This window comes from Dromiciops gliroides, chromosome 3, assembly GCF_019393635.1.
Source record: "Dromiciops gliroides isolate mDroGli1 chromosome 3, mDroGli1.pri, whole genome shotgun sequence".
In the NCBI taxonomy this organism is placed as follows: domain Eukaryota; kingdom Metazoa; phylum Chordata; class Mammalia; order Microbiotheria; family Microbiotheriidae; genus Dromiciops; species Dromiciops gliroides.
In genome coordinates, this window is record NC_057863.1 from 579,600,893 (window position 1) to 579,618,428 (window position 17,536).

The following is a 17,536-nucleotide window of genomic DNA, read 5'->3' on the forward strand; positions in this document are numbered from 1 at the left end:
AACCCAAATATTTCCTTTATTTCTCAAAGCTCTCGTAACTTTACCCACATTCATACTGAAACAAAAAGTAGATGCTTTATATCAGTTAAAAGGATGCAAAGCCTGTCTCCTCACTCAAAGGGAGATAGAGAGCAGCTCTAAGCTCCTTTCTTTCTTGCTCCCTTTTTAAAACAGATTCATTTCTTTGTGGCACCCTGATCACTTCCAAACATATAAGAGCCCTGGAAGACCTTTCCATAGAAAACAGGTAAGCAAAACTGTATAAATTGTCCTTTCCTTTGGCAACATAAATGTAATGTATTTATAATTTGTTTCTTACGAAAAATGAAGTGTGTTTTAGCCTCAAATGTGTAGAGGCAACAATAGTCATCGTTTTTTATCTGAAATCCACTGTGAAAGAAATGATCATTTCATTTTCCTCTAATTTACTTTATAGTATGGCCTTTTATACAAGGTTTCCCAAAAGTCTTTTGGTTGACCCTATATTTAGGTTGCTAATACATTTAGAATTTCTTATGGTACATTTGAAAAGATATTGATCCATGCTTGATTCCGATCAAATTGCCTTCCATGTTTCCAAGCAGCTTTTGTACAAAGAGTCCTTCACTGAAGAATCTCTCTTCTTGAGTTTCCCCAAAAAAAGAGGGGGCTATATTCCTTTTCTTCTTGGTTCTGCTCACTTCAGCTATCTGACTGGTCAACTTTTACATTTTTTTCAAACTGGTAATTTTAATAACTATAGCTTTATAATGCAAAGACCCCCTTTGTTCACATTACTTTATTTAATATCCTTTTTTAAAAAGTTCTGGACTGAATAATTAACAAGAAAACATTTCAATGTAAAAAAGACCAAAAGCTGATATAAGAAATTATAAACTCCTTTTATGCACGACTTCCTTTTACATATATATGCATATATATGTACACATATATATGCATTAAATTAAAGAACAAGGTAGTAGTAATTTAGCTGTTTGATTTTTGTGTGTGTCTCCTTGACTTTTTCTTTTCAGCACATTTTTTTAAATGTTTTGCTGCTATTTCTTTTTATTTTTATTACTACCCACTAACCCACCAACCCTATCCCACCCTGCCCAAGTAGAAATCACCTGTTGCAAAAAATTTTTATAGTCCAGCAAAACTAATTAAAACTTTGCCATGTCTGAGAATGTAGCTCAAGTACAATACATTTCTGCCAAGAGGTGAGAGGTATATTTTATCATGTCTTTTGAAGTCATTCTTGTCTGATACTTTGAATCAATTCCTTTTATATCTTGGACGTGAGACCTTTATTAGAGTTGTTTTTTCCCCGCTTAACTACTTCCCTTCTAATCACAGGTATATTGAATTGGTTGGTTCAATTTTTGTTTTTAATTTATGTAACCAAAATTATCCATTTAATTTTCTCTGGCCTTCTTTATCAATTGTTCAGTCATCAACCCTTCCTCTGTCCATAGATCTAAAAGGTAATTTCTTTTGGGGGGGGGGGTGAAGCAATAGGGGTTAAATTACTTGCCCCTGGTCACACAGCTAGTAAGTGTTAAGTGTCTGAGGCTGAATTTGAACTCAGGTCCTCCTGACTTCAGAGCCAGTACTCTATCCACTGCACCACCTAGCTGCCCCCTGATAGGTAGTTTCTTTTTTGTTCTTCCATTTGTTTATGATTTGATCTTCATATCTAGGTTATGTATCCATATGAAACTTAGCTTGGTGTATGGTTCAAAGTGTTGGTATAAACCTATTTTCTACAAGACTATTTTCCAGTTTTCCTATCAGTTTTTTCTCAAATAGTGAGTCCCTTCCTCTCGATCTGTACTTTCAGAGGTTTTGACACATGAGAATTTTATTTTGTGAAAAACATTTTCTTCATCTATCGATATAACTATATGTTTTTGTTTTGTTGATTTATGCAATTCATCATCTTAATTGTTTTCCTAAAGTTAAACCATCCTTATATTTAATATAAATTTATTTGATATCATTTTAATTTGATATAAATTTAATTTTGGCAAATTGATCATTTTTCAATATGTTATTATCTTCAGAGAAGAGTTCCTCTTAGGAGAAACAACCCTGGAGACACTCAAAGTGTCTCTTTCACAAATACAAAATCTGATTGACCATCAAACCAGATCAGAAAAACTCCCTCTCCTGTGTTTTTTAAATTATTTTGCTAAACTGTCTTTTCTAAATTAATTGCTATTTATATATTAATGGATATTGAATCCTTTTTGGCAGTAAGCATTTATTATTAATTAATATCATATATACCAGTAAAAAACTGACCATGTGGCAATTAGCACAGGCAGGAGAAAAGCCCCAGACCCATTCTGTCTCTCAGAGAGACAGCTTGTGGTCTCAAAGCCTAAGAGGATGACTACACATCAAGCAATAGCATTCCAAGCCATGGGAGTGTGGACCCACTTGGAAGCCAAGAGAGCCAAGATGGCAACTCTTGAGTGGTCAAGAGTTTTTATCCTCTTTTGATAGAGGTGGGTCATTCTACATTGATCAAAGCTACTTGGTTGGCATCATTCAATTGCATTAGTTGACATGACTTGAGGGTGGTCCAAATTAAAATGAACTCTACCAAATGACCTAATGGGGAAGTATGCAAAAGACCATCACTAAAGGCAAAGTCCAGTATCTAGGTGTGGTATAATCCTATCATTTCACTGAGATAGACAAAAGAATCCATCTAAATTCCTTGGGCTTTCCCCAAACAAGATTTGAACTTCCTTAAGAATTGGAGTTTGGGGGGGGGGGGAAGAACTGAAACTGATCTCTGGGTCCCCAAGAAATTCATTATTGCTAATTATTTTCTCACACTCCCCACCCTTGTCCAGGTGAGGCAGGGATATGTCTCCAGATCTTCAGTATCAATGCCTACCATTCTCCCCATTTAAAAGAACTTCCTATATAAGACCAATTCCAGTAATGTTAATGGGGGTATAGTAGAATGGGAAATAGTAGAAAATGGGGTATAGTAGAGAGAACACTGAATTTGGAGTTTCAGAACCTGGGCTACCCCCCATCTTCTCTACCACTTTTACTAAAGCCCTCATCTAAGAAGTGGGATGGTTGCTCCAGACACTTACCATTCCAGACAAACTATCAAAAATTTATTTTAAAGAGCCAGAAAAAATACTAACAAAATACATCTGGAAGAACAAAAGGTGAAGGTTAACAAGGGGTAAATGGGAAAATGTGGGGAGGGGGGCAGAGAGAAGAAAGGTAGTCTAGGCATACCAGATCTCAAACTGTATTGTGAAGTGGTAATTGCCAAAACAATCTGGTACTTGCTAAGAAATAGAGTGGTGGATCAGTGGAATAGATTATGTACAAATTACATTATAATAAATGACTATAGTGATTTATTGATTTATTGATTTATAATAATTGATTTATAATGAATGACTATATGATAAACCCAAAGATCCAAGCTTTTGGGAAAAAAAACTCATTAATTGACAAAAAACTTCTGGGAAAACTAGAAAATGGTATGCCAGAAACGAGGTATAAACCAACATCTCATATTGTATACCAAGATAAAATCAAACCGGATACATTATTTACACATAAAGGGTGATATCATAAGCAAATTAAGAAAGCATGGAATAGTTTATCTGTGGGATCTATGGATAAGGCAAGAATTTAGCACCAAAGAAGATATAGAGGGAATTACAAAATCTGAGGTTCTTTTTCTATTGTGATGTTTAAAATCTATATTGTGTGATCGCCTTAAATTAGAAGCTTCAGCACCAGTCTTTGGGCATTAAACATTTATTAAAGCATACAGGTATTAACATGGAGTTCAGAAAGTTAAGAAAAGGTCTATCTAGCCTAGAGTTCCAGCCTGGTTGGGTTCTTCCTCAAGTCCTCCTCCAGGAGCCTGCTTTAATCAGGAACTCTCCAACAAGCTGATTGTGGAATCTTTTTATAGGTCTGGAACAGAGGTGGTCCTTACACACTGCTTCAAACTGATTGGTTGGTGTCATCCAAATCCATTGGTTTTGAAGGTGTTCTCAAATTGAGTTCACAGTCTAGCTTCTGAGAACAATACCTTCTTAAGGGATAGCCAGGTGTGATTACAATCCAGTTAACTTGAAGTAGGCTAATCAGCAGTCAATCACTCTCACTTGATTCAATCAATCTAGATTAATCCCCAGGGGGGTCTTTGAGTATCTGATAAATCCCATTATTTTATCACACTATCTATCCATGAATATATCAAATTCTACACATTCTCCACTCTATTGAGTTACTACAAAAAAGGACTCAACCTCTATTGTGTCATGGATCCCAGAAAAATGTTTTTAAGTTGATAAAATAAAACTTACAAGATAACAAAGGAAGCCAATTATCTTCAAATAACAGTAACAATTTCTTTTTTAAGTTCAAGGCCCCAGTTTAAAAAACTCTTTTCTGAACTAGTACTATCTCCTTTTCAGTGGCCTCCCCTTGAATGACTTCTCCTTGTGTTTTTCATGAGCTTCAGATAATGTGAAGTTTTTAAATTTCATCTTTTGTTTGTTTTGCTCGTTCATCAATTTTGCTCATTCTAGTTATGAATAAGTTTCTAGATACCACTTCCTCCTCCAGGGAAGCAGACAATAAACATTTGTTAAGCACTTACTATGTGCCAGACTCTGTGCTAAGTGCTGATGATATAAATATAAGAGAAAAAAGAAAGACTATCCCTACCCTCAAGGAGCTTACATTCTTTTTTTTGTTTGGTTGATTTTGGGGGTTTTTTTTGGCAATGAGGATTAAGTGACTTGCCCAAGGTCACACAGCTGGGAAGTGTCAAGTGTCTGAGGTCAAATTTGAACTCAGGTCCTCCTGAATCCAGGGCTGGAGCTTTATCCACTTTGCCACCTAGCTGCCACTTGGGGTGGCAATTTCAAAGGAGAGAACAGAATGTATTCAATAGGTGCTACAAAGGTGAAATAAACAGGTCTTGGTGACAGATTGGATGGAGGGTGGGGATGGAGAGGTTAGTGGAAAGTCAAAGATGACACCTAGGTTGTGAGCCTGGGACACTGGGAGGGTAGTGTTGCCCACAACAAAAATAGAGAGAGTAAATCAAAGGAGAGGATTAAAGTGGAGGGGTGATGGGGGAAGGGAGAAAGGGAGATAGTGATTTACATTTTGGACATGTTGAATTTAAAATGTCTCCAGTACATCCAGTTAAAGATCTGTTATAGGCAGCTGGAGATTCCAGACGGGAAGTCAGCAGAGAGGTTAGGATAGAAAAGATAAATTTTAGAATCATAAGATAGAGATGATGCTTAAATCTATGGAAACTAATGAGATCACCAAGTGAAGTAGCATAGAGGGAGAAGAGAAGAAGGCCTAGGACAACACCCTGTGGAATATCCATGATTCATGGTGATAGGAAGGAAGATCCAACAAAGGAGACAAAGAAGGAGGGTCAAATAGGAGAACCAGAAGAGGAAAATACCAAGGAGGAAACAGAGCTCAGCATTGTCAAAGACTGCAGAGATGTTTAGGAGAATGAGGACTGAGAAAAGAACATTGGCTTTGACAATTAAGAGATCATAAGTAGGGGCAGCTAGGTGGCGCAGTGGATAGAGCATCAGCCCTGGAGTCAAGAGTACCTGAATTCAAATCCAGCCTCAGACACTTAACACTTACTAGCTGTGTGACCTGGGCAAGTCGCTTAACCCCAATTGCCTCACCAAAAAAAAGGGGATCATAGGTAACTATGGAAAAAGCAGTTTCACTTGGATAATGAGGCTGGAATCCAGATTGTAGAGAGTTATTAAGAGAGTGGGGAGAAGGAAGTGGTAAAACATTTCCAACATGTTTAACCATAAAAATAAAAGAGATCTATGGAACAAGAATTAGCAGGGATGGAAAGATCAAATGAGGAATTTTCGAGGATGGGAGAGACATGGGCATAATTATAAACAGTAAGGAGGGAAACAGTAGACAGAGACAGATTGAAGACATATGAAAAAGTAGGAATGATAGAAGAGGCAAGCACCTGAAAGGGACAAGATGCAATGGGAGCACTTGCACAGGTAGCGTTTATCTTGGTAAAGAGAAGGACCACTTCTTTATTTGAAACAGGAGTGAAAAAGAAGAGAGTGGCAGAAGGCATCTGAGTGACAGGGGATGAAGAAGAAGGGAAAGGAGGGTATTCACAGCAAATGGCCTCAATTTTGGAGTAAAATATGAAGCAAGGTTCTCAGGTGAGACAGTGGAGGGAGAGCGATGGGAGATTTGAGGAAGGATGAAAAGGTTTTCAAGAACCATTGTGGAAAGTAGGATAGTGTGTTGATGAGGGTGGATTGTTTAGGAGAATGAGGACTGAGAAAAGAACATTGGCTTTGGCAATTAAGAGATCATAGGTAACTGCGGAGAAAGGGGAGTAGGATTGTCTAGCAACAGTGAGGACCCAGTTGAGTCTCTATAACATAGAATTGTAGTGGACCTAATCAGAATGGTTGCATGAGTTTCTTCACCTTTATGCAGAAGTGCATGCATAGGAGAGAAGACAATGTAATGGTAAGAATGATCCAATGCTGAAACTTGGCAGGGCACAATTGGTGATATGATAATAGAATAAGAGACTCAAGAGAAGAAGACAGTCTAGAATTTTACTAGTTCACCGAAGAGTCAATTTGAGAAGGAAAGTTAGACTACTGCAGAATTTTCCACGTGGTTGCTTTAACCAAAACCAGGTATGGCATGTGTATGCAACCACCAAGACCCAATGCCCATAGGCCTAGTCATCCATGCTAATCTACCTATACAGTCCCTGTCTCTCCAAGAACCTATATTCATAAGGGAGCTGTAGAATAAGGCAAGCAACAATATAGAAAGTACATACAAGGCATTTTAGAGGGAACATAAATAACTTGAGGTTAGAAAAATGTTTTCACAGATGAGAAGGAACTTAAGGTCAACCTTAAAAGGCACTAGGGCTTTCAGGAGGTGAAGTTCATTTGAACTATGAGACACAGCCTGGGCAAAGACTCAGAAATGGGAAACACAATGTCAAGTAAGACTTTCTGTCTGGAAGGTAAAGTTCTTGAGACAATCATAAAAAATCAGTCTGAAAAGATAGGATGGAGTCAGATAGAGATGCACTTTAAATGTCAGAGATGTTTGTATTTGATCCTAGAAGCACAAACAAGAGGCTACCTTTTCAATTTCTCCTTTTGAATTTCAGCAGAGAGATCAGAATAGAAGAGGAAAAACCCAGCAAGAAGATTTTGAAGACTAACCAAACAACAATATGAAGTACACAAGGGTCATTTACATTGTCAATTTCCTGATGTTTCAGCTAATTACATCTGGAGTGAGTGGTCCATGTTACCCACATACACTATGCCTCCTTTTCAACCCAGGAAAACAAAATAGGGTGATCCTAGGGCTCAGTCAGAAAAAGTCAGGGTGTGAATGGAAGGGATGGAAGATAATGCCCATGAGGGAAGGGCAAAGAAAGTAGAATTCATCTATCTAAAAGTGTCAAGGCTGATGGGGAAATGAACATAATAGAGCAAGCACCTACCATGTAGCTTTCTTCAAGGGCCCAAGTAACTCTTCCTATTCAAAGGATGGTGACAGGTATCAATGAATACATGAGCTATTATTAAATACCTACTAAGTGCCAGGCACTGTGGTAGGCATTAGGATACAAAGATAAAAAAATGCAAGTCAATTCTCTAAAAGGGCTTAATCTAGCCCTAGTACTAGGAAGAGTACCACAGTTTATGAAATTGACTGAAACAAGAAGGGTTTAGAGTAGAGGGCAAGAAGAATTCAAAGCACTGAGAATGATTGGATATAAACACAAGTAACCAAGGGAAGCATGAGAATTCCAGGGTTCAGTCTTTGCAATTTTGTTGTTGTTATTTTGTTGATTTAGTTGTGCCCAACCCTTCAAGACTCCATTTGGGGTTTTCTTGGCAAAAATGCTAGAGTGGTTTGCCATTTCTTTCTCTGGCTCATTTTACAAATAAAGAAACAGGGAAAAACAAAGTCAAGTGGCTTGCCCAAGGTCACAGCGAGTAAAATATCTGAGGCTGGATTTGAACTCAAATCCTCCTGTCTCCAGGGTCAGCACTCTGCCCACTGGGCCTCATAGCTATCCATTCTTTGCAATGGGTCCTGTCTAATCAAGTGTCACAATGACTACTCTGACCCCCTCTCTCTGAAGGCCAAGTGTGTGACATTTTCACACCCTCACCCCAAGTTTCTCTAGTACTTTTTTTTGTGTGGGGCAATGAGGGTTAAGTGACTTGCCCAGAGCCACACAGCTAGTAAATGTCAAGTGTCTGAGGTCGGATTTGAACTCAGGTCATCCTGAATTCAGGGCCAGTGCTCTATCTACTGTGCCACCTAGCTCCCCCCCCCTTCTCTAGTACTTTTTTTTTGTGGGGGGGGGGGCAATGGGGGTTAAGTGACTTGCCCAGGGTCACACGGCTAGTAAGTGTCAAGTGTCTGAGGCTGTATTTGAACTCAGGTCCTCCTGACTCTAGAGCCAGTGCTCTATCTACTGCGCCACCTAGCTGCCCCTATTCTCTAGTACTTTTAAAGGCATTGGAGAAAGGGGTCCCTTATTCCAATGATTATGTTCCCCAAATTTCAGGGGTCCAAGAATCCCAGTTTCACTTAACCACTTATTTCCTTCAAAGGTAGAGCAAGAACAGACATAATCCCACCAACACCCTCACTTTGGTCTCTTGGGAGAGGATAGGGATTAGGAGCACAAAGTTTAACTCGGTTCCTAAGTACTTAGTCCCACCTAGTACCAAGTCTCCCCACAGCTCCCAGGCTTGTGATCCAGAACCCTGGATTCTCAGAGCTTCCCTTTAGCCTAATGGCAACATCCAGCCTGGCTTCTTGGGATCTGATGTCCCCATAATTCAAGTTCCCAGGTGCAGGATTTCTCTCTATCTACCTCAAACTGAAAAAGGACAAAGAAAACAAGATCAATATGCCAAGCCCAATATGGGGCCACAAGATCTAAGGAGAGAGGAAGGTGCCCTCAGGCCCTTTCCCAGTTACTATGTGGTTCCCATGCTGTGGATGAGCAAAACCTTCACCCCAAAACAATAGCAAAAAAAGAGTGTAGCCTTGTCTCCCTCTGGTGGATCTGAAGACAGCCAGTTAAGGTAACACAACCAATAAAAAGAGGCAGACCACCACCAGATATCCTCTCCCAGAAGTGGTTCCCTGACATCCCCTACATGGCTGCCTACATCTTAGGGAGTCTAGGCATGTGCCAAATCCCTACCACACAAGTTTTTTGGCTACTTGTGTTCATCAGTCTCAGTGCTTTGAATCTTTTTCTTGCCCTCTGACCTAAATCCTTCTTGTTTCAATTGACCCTATAACCTATGATCCCCTCCTTAGTAGATATTACACCCCTTGGTAGGAGCAACTATTTCTTTTTTCTTTTTTTTTTTTTGGTCTTTGCATCCTGATAATTAACAGAGACAACAAGCATTTCTTAAATGACTACTATGTGCCAGGCACTGTGCTAAATAATGGAGATACAAAGGAAGGTAAAAATGTTGCCTGCCCTTGAGGAGTCCAATTTTTAAATGGGGTAAAAATGTATAAAGGATTCCATATAAACAATATGTGTGTGTGCTTAGTAAAATGTTCATTAAACTGAATTGAAGAAAACAAACAAAGAAGGTACAAAATTGTACATTAAGGATGCAGTCTGAAGCTGCTATTATGGGACTACAAACAGGATTGATGTGTAGAGGAGGAAGGGAAGGAGTTGGCCAAGGCCTCCATCAGTCATCCCCCCCTTGCTCCCAAATAGAACCTCATAGTGCACATCTCTGCCATATTCACTCAGAGCCATTTTGACTAAGGCCAGTCAGGCCAAGGAATCTCTTCTTCAGTGGAGAAGAAGGGACAAGATCTTTGAAATTAAGATGACTGCTCCACTTCTCGGCCAGAAAATGAGGGCTAAGGAAATTGAGAGGTTTCTGTGGGAGAAAAACAACCTGCAATTTAGCTAAAATATCAAATATCATTTGTTAATATACGAGATTCCAACTGGAGAGATTTTTGTACAAGAGGATTCCTTCTGCAAGTCAGAAAGCCCTCTAACCCAAATAATTTTCAGCTCATATTTTAAACTACTCATGAGACAAAAGATGAGATTCCCCAGAAATGGAAAACATCAGTGGTGGAAGAAAGGTCTCAGAACTGTCTCAATTGGCCATTTAAGTTTAATAAAGACTAGTTAGTGATTATAGCACATCAGAAAAACTTCAGGAGGAAAGGAATTTTTTGAATCCCATTTGTTTAGTGGTGATTATTAGTTTTACAAATCAGTAATTTTGGGGGGCAGGGCTATGAGGGTTAAGTGACTTGCCCAGGGTCACACAGCTAGTAAGTGTCAAGTGTCTGAGGCCAGATTTGAACTCAGGTCCTTCTGAATCCAGAGCCAGTGCTTTATCCACTGTGTCACCTAGCTGTCCCCCAAAATCAGTAATTTTTAAATGGAAATAACTTGACCAAAAATATGTCATGCAATTTTGACACCATTTAAAATGGTTGAGTGCAGGAAGTGAAATGCCATAATTGGTCTCCACTGTACCATACTGCTTCCCAATGTATACCAGTACTTATTGTCCTTAGCATTATGGGGATCAAAAAATCAGGCAGAATAACAATTAAACATATAAACCCAAATGATCCTGTTTAAACAAAGATCGAATTACTATGAACAGTGTTCCAGTTCTCCATGGCACAGTTTTCTGTTTTTATAGGTTTAAAGAGTAAATGAAATAAGCAATAGTGTGAAAATACCAAAAATGCTATTGCAGTTTCTCTGTTTTCATTCTAGTTCTGTGATAATCTAAGTTTTACATTCTAAAGCAAGGTGTTGCATGAGCAACCTTTTGATTTCCCAAGAATGTGCTTGTCATGTTAGCCCTAAATATTAAGGTTCCTTCAAAATGGAGTTCATCTTGTTCTTCCTCTCAGCAGTGAGAGGAAAGCTTGTGTCCAGACCAGGTCTCCTGGTCCTAAGTTCTTTCTGGGAGGATGGAAAGATCACAGCTCCTCACAGAATCATAGAATTCCAAGGTTGGAATTTGCCTCAAATGTCCACTACCTTTTTAATCCTTCTAGCAATTTCAATATTCCCAACAAGTCAGTGTTCGATATTTAAAAGACCTGCAGTGATAAAGAACTCATTTCTGTCAAGACCACCCATCCCCATACAATGAAAAATACTTCATCCCCAACACACATTAGCCACTCCATATGCTTTCTCGATGCTGGTTGGGCAATGCTTCTGTGTATTTAGAGAAATATCATTCACCCCTGATATATGACTTATATCCTCAGTCTCTCCTTCCAGAGGTAAAAAAAAAAAAAAATCAGAACATACAAGGCAATTGTGTTCTCCAAATAGGAAGCATTAATTGGCAGTGCTTTTCTTTGCACACATTGGTCACAAGTATTAGACTCCTTGAAGACATCTAAAGCTATCTTGGGCCAGACAAATCTGTTTCTTACCAGCTCTAGGATCCTTGTTTGAACCATATTCCCATAGCCATCACATGGAACTCTCATGGCCATAGAATGGTATACTCTGAATTGTACCAAATGCTTCCTGTTGTTCCATGCATGGAACGAATCACAGGAGAGTCCAGCACTCTGCTGCATAGCTCCAGCTTCTGCCATCTTGTGGAAGTCCCAAGCTCTCAACTACACTTCCACTTAGCTCTAGTCCCACTGCATGGGAATCACACATGCATGCCTCTTCCAACCTTTCGGTATCACTCCAGCTTTAGTACCATGTGGCCTTTGGTCACCCATGTGCACTGTAGTTTTCCCTGGCTTGTAGCATATACTGAAGTCATATTGGCTAGTGGTGCTGCCCATATCTGCAAAATGGTATCTGACTTGGCACTGGTCAAACTATGAGTCAATGGATTATCATTAGTCCACACATGGAATTTTGCTCCGTTCATATAGTCTTTGAACTTTTCAGTGACAACCCACTTCAAAGTCAAGAACACAAGCTCCTAGACAGGGTAATGAATCTGACTGTCAGCCAAATCTCTACTGGTAGATGCAGTTGATCTCTGGTACTTATCCCTCAGGCTAGCTCCTAAAAGTTCCAGGCTGGCACCTTTGTCAAGAACAAAAGGGTTTTTACTTGGTTATACATAGGCCAACACTGGTTCATTTGTAAAGAAGCTGACAATATTTGAAGGATTTTTTTCATAATTGTCAGATCATCAATCCAAAGAACTCTGTTGGTTTTTAAGACAATTTTTCATTCCTTACCCTTTAATTTCTGAATCTCCTCAGTGATATATACATGGATTAGGTCAATTAGTGGATAAGTAATAGTGAGACAATTCTAAACAAATTTGTAATAATAACCACCAAATCCTCTATAGAGTCTTTAAATCTCAAAGATTGAGTGGACCCAGTCAATTCAGAACCTTTTCTACATTCTCTGGGTCAAGGCTCACATTTTGTTGGCATACCAGGTGACCCACAGACTTATTAACAAATGCTTTTGGCATACTGACAGTTTCAGAGAAGTTTCCACTGGTGGATCCAGCCCTTTCATCAGTCTCTCTCCCTGTTCTTCCAATGTTTTTTCAAAGACTATGAGAAGCCAGTGTGGTAGTGCATGTTTATAATCCCTGCTACTGGGGAGACTGAGATTGGTGGATCACTTAAGCTCCAGAGTTTTGAGCTGCAGTAGGACTGAAGCCAATGAAGTACCCAAATTTAGTCCAGCACCAATATGGCAAGTCCATGGGAGAGAGGGAGGGGGGAAGAGTGTTGGGGGAGCAGGTAGCACCAGGCTGCTAAAGCTTCACTGCCAATCAGCAGTGGGAGCACTTTCAGCCTGGGTAAGATAGGAAAACCAAATCTCAAAAAGAAAAAAGAGGCCATCTAAGTCCACTTTCACTTTCACCACCAGGTGTTTCATGTCTCTGATTACATTCTCCATTAGCCATTGCTATTGTTGAAATGTTAAATAAATGTGTGTGTGTGCGCGCACGCGCGCACACACATACATATATTTATGTGATATTCTGAATGCAACTGAGTGCATATGTATGTGATATTCTGAATGCAACAGTGATGGTATTCTGAATGCAACTGAGATTTCCTTATCCTTTCCAGGAAAAATCTGAGTTGCCAGAAAATGTCATTAGCTTTAAACACAATGCTTTTGATGACCAATATGTGGGCTGTGAAGAAACCATGAAGATGTGGGCAAAAGAGCTCTTAGCTCAAGAAAGGATAATGAACTCAGATTTCAACAAAGTTTGGGAAAAGGCAGAAAATAAATGGAGAACACTGTCTACTGACAAAAAAAGAATGGAAATGCTATTTGAAATTGCTGTCATTGCCTACACGATGGAAGAAGATAAGATTTACCCAGCCTTTAATCAAGCAGTGAGAGAATGCTGTGAGTCCCGTGAGGCTTATATGAACAACTTCCATTTCAAAGCTTTCCATTTCTATCTGACCAGAGCTATTCAAATCCTGAGAGGATCCTGCAAAAATGTTTATAGGGGCGTCTCTGTGAAGCAGTACCCGGATGGGACAGGGAAGATGTGCTTTGGTCAATTTGCTTCAACTTCTCTCAATAAATACATGGCCAGAAATTTCATAAAAGGCTCAGGGACTTTCTACAAGGTGTACACCTGTGAAGGGGCTAACATTGAACACTTATCAGTCTTTCAATATGAAAGGGAGGTGCTCAGTCCCCCATATGAGGTGTTCACCATCTCTAGTTTCTCAGATTCTAAAGGCATTAAAAATGTTGAGGTAAAGAGCAATGGAACATTTAGCAAATTTAACTGCGCCTACCTAGAAGGTAAGCTGGGGCCTGGCACAAGGCAGGACTTGGGTTGGGCTCTGAAGAGATCAGACTGGAGGTCATAATGGTTGGGCTGGCATTTACTACATTGTTGGTCTTGGTGCAAAGAAAAGTGGGTTCTAATCTCTGCTCCTGACAGTATCTAGCTATGTGTCCAGTGGTTGAACTAGAGAGCTACTGTTGAGTTGAAGTAGATGGTGACTAGGGTCACTTCCATTTCCACTGATGCCATGGGAGAAAAAAATTTTACCCAAGGAAACACAGATGATAAGTAGAAGATCCAGGATTGAAAGCCAGGACCTCTGGGCTCCAAATGCAGTGCTCTTGGTACTACAGCCCCCTGGACTAGGGTGAGAGAGTCCCAACAAGTATAGTATCTGACAACTGAGAAACTGGGAACTTCTGCTAATTAAATATTAGTCTCTGAGCCTATTCCCAGACCCAGTCACCTGAAGCCCAGTCAGTAATGCTGCTCCAGGAAGATGTTCCTATGGACTTGAATACAAGTAACTAAGAGAGACTGGGCAGCCTTCATTCCTTGAGATCACTTTAGAAAAACACAGACATTCTCTGTCTAGAAAGCATGGGTACAATGCAGCCTGGCGAGGCAAAGACTGGAGGTAACATTCAGGCATGTCTCTCAATCACATAGACTTCTTAAGGAGGCACTTGGTTCCCCATGACTCTGGGTCTCAAATGGGAGATAACCAACCATTCTTAGGAGATGGTGCCAAGAGGCTTCTTAGCTAGGTGTTGAATTGATGATCCCTGAGGTCCTTTCCAACTCTAATCCTTTGTGATCCTATGGATTAGATGGGTGACTTATGGTGAACCATGTGACCTCGATGGCCAAGAGGCAGTGTGTCCTAAGGGAAACAGCATTGCATTAGGAGTCAAAGGCCATGGGTTCAAATCCTGACTATACTACTTACTACTTGCATGACTTTGGGCAAAACCCTGCCTCATCTCCCTGGGCCTATATTTCTCCATCTGTAAAATAAGAAAGTTGCATTAGATCATTTCTAAGGTGCCTTGCAGCTCTGGAAATTAATCTATACCTCAGATTCCAGTATTCTCACAGACTTCATGTCTGTGGTTATCCTTTCTGGAAATCCTTTCCTTCAGGTGGAGGGAAGTTGAAGGTAATAGGCCACCAGCTATTTTCAGGAATAGAAGATACATGCCCTGTTCTGCCAAATGAGCAATGCAGATTGGACTGAGATGGGAGGGGCCTGGGCCTACCCCCTTTGATCAGGCCCTTCCTGAAGCTGAGATGGAGCCCATAGCAAGGACTGGGCTGGGCTGAGCTTAGGGCCATCTAAGGCCCAGCTCTAAGAAATGGAAGCATGTGTTTCTGTTTCAAAGGAAGAGAACAATTAATTTGCTACAAGGCCCTGGTAAGGAATTGCTCTCCTCCCCTCCCTCCTTCTCTGGTCTCCACCCATGGGGCCTGCAGGGACCCTGTCCCAGCACCTCCAGACACACACCCCACTCTCTCCATTTTGAGCAGACTTGGAGACAGGCTCAAGAAGCTGCTAAGATCCCATATAATCCACAGCAGGATGGAAGGAACCCCATTGAGGCTATGGACCCTGTGAGCCAGTGCTCAGTCCAGAATGTCCTCCAGTATTTCCCTAACTATCTCTGGTAGCCTCTGGTGAGAGGAGGTCAGGGATGAGGAGAGGAAGAAAAGAATAGACCCTGCCTCCTACTCTGTGATTTCCCAATCTTCTAGCAATGATAGGAAGGAGAGAATGGGGGCCAGCTTCCAAGTTGGGCTCACCCTTGTTCCTATATTCTTTCCTTTTCAGCTTCTGGAAATAAGGCAGCGGGCCCTGGACAACTGACAACCATGTTCTTCTCCGGAGTCTTCACCCTGGTCTTCCAAGCTCATTCCCAGCTTTTGACAGGGTTCTGACCATACAGGGCACCCATATAGACAATAGTGTGCTAGGAAATGTTTACCAACTAACTTCCCTTCCCCCCTCCCCCCCCCCCGCAAAAAAAAGGAATGTAGCCATGACACACTTTTAAGTATAAGAATAAGCATTATTAATATTTTCTATCACTTCCTTAAGTCTAAATTAGCAATAAAACAATAACTGATGTGGTATTTGCCAATTTCTAAGCAAAATACCCACACTAAAAATTTAACAATCCGCTCTCTCAGACAGGTTGGAGCTGGTTCTAGATCACTGCTGCATGTAGGTCTTTCTCAGTACCATGGGCTAAAGTAATGTCTGCTTATCTATAGCTCAGTTATTGCAGGCTGGGGAGGGGGATAATATGAGTTTAGTCTTATCTTTCCCCACAATAATCCATAGACAGTGTTAACATGGAAATGTTTAAAAGGCTTCACCTAATCATAAATTATGCAATTATCAAGTTGAAATAATAAATGATTTCTCACCACTAGTTGGCTTTTATTCTTAAATCACAGTCATTTCTCCACACACATCCACCCATTCAGCTTTTCCTTGTTAACAAAAGAAAAGAAATCCAAAAGACACAAGAACTCCTAGAAGCACAAAGGTCTGGATATAGCTGAGCTGTAGACCTATTTTATTCCTATTTTATGTTCAGTCAACTATGTGATAACAGTGTGCTAAATCTGACTGAGTAGATGCCAGGGTCATGGCAGTGAGAAGAGTCCAGAGACATGGGGTTGGAGCTCATAAGCTGGGTACAGAAGTATAAACTGAGGCAAACACTCTCTTGAGCAACTTTAGATCTCTCTTTCCCCAAAGAGAAAAACCAGAGAACACTAAGGCCAATTGTCCAGATTTAAATCCCCTCCTTTTCCCAAGAGGGAAGAAAACCAGAGAAAGGCAGATGCCTATGAAATTAAAAGGTAGGTTGTATTAAGCAGGGAAGAAATTTACCTTGGTCATGGGTACTCTCTGGCCTATTGCAATAGATTTCAAGCGTTTACATACAGTTTAAACAAAGGCAGGTAAGGAATTTGGAGGGGAAAGTGGGTTTAGAAAGACCCACTCCCAAGGGGGAAGGAAGGTAAAAAATTCCAAGGCATCCTTTGTGATAAGCAGTTCAGCTCAAGGCCTTATTCAGAAATGTCTTGATAAGAAAATCTCTCTAAAAGAAAAAAGAAAAGAAAAGAAAAAAGGATTATTCCAAAGTTAAGGGAATCTCTGAAGATAAAGTTGTCTCCCAAAAAGACCATAAACAGGATATATCCATAGTCACATATCCTGCAGTCAGATAAGTCTTTGATTGACTTCAGAGTTACTGATTTCCTGCCCATCCAACTAAGTTTATTCATGCAAAGGATTCTTGGTGTGCTAGCCAATCCTCATACAGTCATTCCAGTTACCTGGATAATTTGGGGGACTCAAGCAAATCAAGGCATCCATTTTCACAGAATATAGATATTTTTTTTTAGTATTTTGAGACAACTCCCTCAATGCATATCCACATGGTTCAGGAAGTGAAATACCAAAGGAGCCATGTCAAAAAATGGTATTTTTCCTTTTTTTAATTCATTACCTCTCTGGCAAGAGATGAGTGGTATGTTTCATCTTCAGGCTTTTGGACTAGTAGTCCATCATTGCATTGATCAGAGTTCTAAGTCTTTCAAAGTTGTTTTTCTCTATAATGTGATCATTGTCTAAGATGTTTTCTTTTTCTGCTCACCACTCTCTTCATTAATTCTTCAAG

At 40.1% G+C, this 17,536-nt stretch overlaps 1 protein-coding gene across 1 annotated transcript; it reads left to right on the top strand.

Moving 5' to 3' along the window:
• The first annotated feature begins 116 nt into the window (after nucleotides 1–116).
• Nucleotides 117–16,276, top strand: LOC122750128 (ecto-ADP-ribosyltransferase 5-like). Its single transcript, XM_043996791.1, has 4 exons — nucleotides 117–247; nucleotides 7,202–7,330; nucleotides 13,159–13,858; nucleotides 15,673–16,276. The coding sequence occupies exons 2-4, from the start codon at nucleotides 7,268–7,270 to the stop codon at nucleotides 15,777–15,779; spliced, it is 870 nt and encodes a 289-aa protein (XP_043852726.1). The 5' UTR covers nucleotides 117–247; nucleotides 7,202–7,267; the 3' UTR covers nucleotides 15,780–16,276.
• Nucleotides 16,277–17,536: the final 1,260 nt, after the last annotated feature.

Coding starts and splice junctions, on each gene's coding strand:
- LOC122750128 (XM_043996791.1), top strand. CDS start 7,268: ATGAAGTACACAAGGGTCATTTACATTGTCAATTTCCTGATGTTTCAG. Junction 7,331..13,158: donor TTCAGCTAATTACATCTGGA/GTGAGTGGTCCA, acceptor TATCCTTTCCAG/GAAAAATCTGAGTTGCCAGA. Junction 13,859..15,672: donor TAACTGCGCCTACCTAGAAG/GTAAGCTGGGGC, acceptor TTTCCTTTTCAG/CTTCTGGAAATAAGGCAGCG.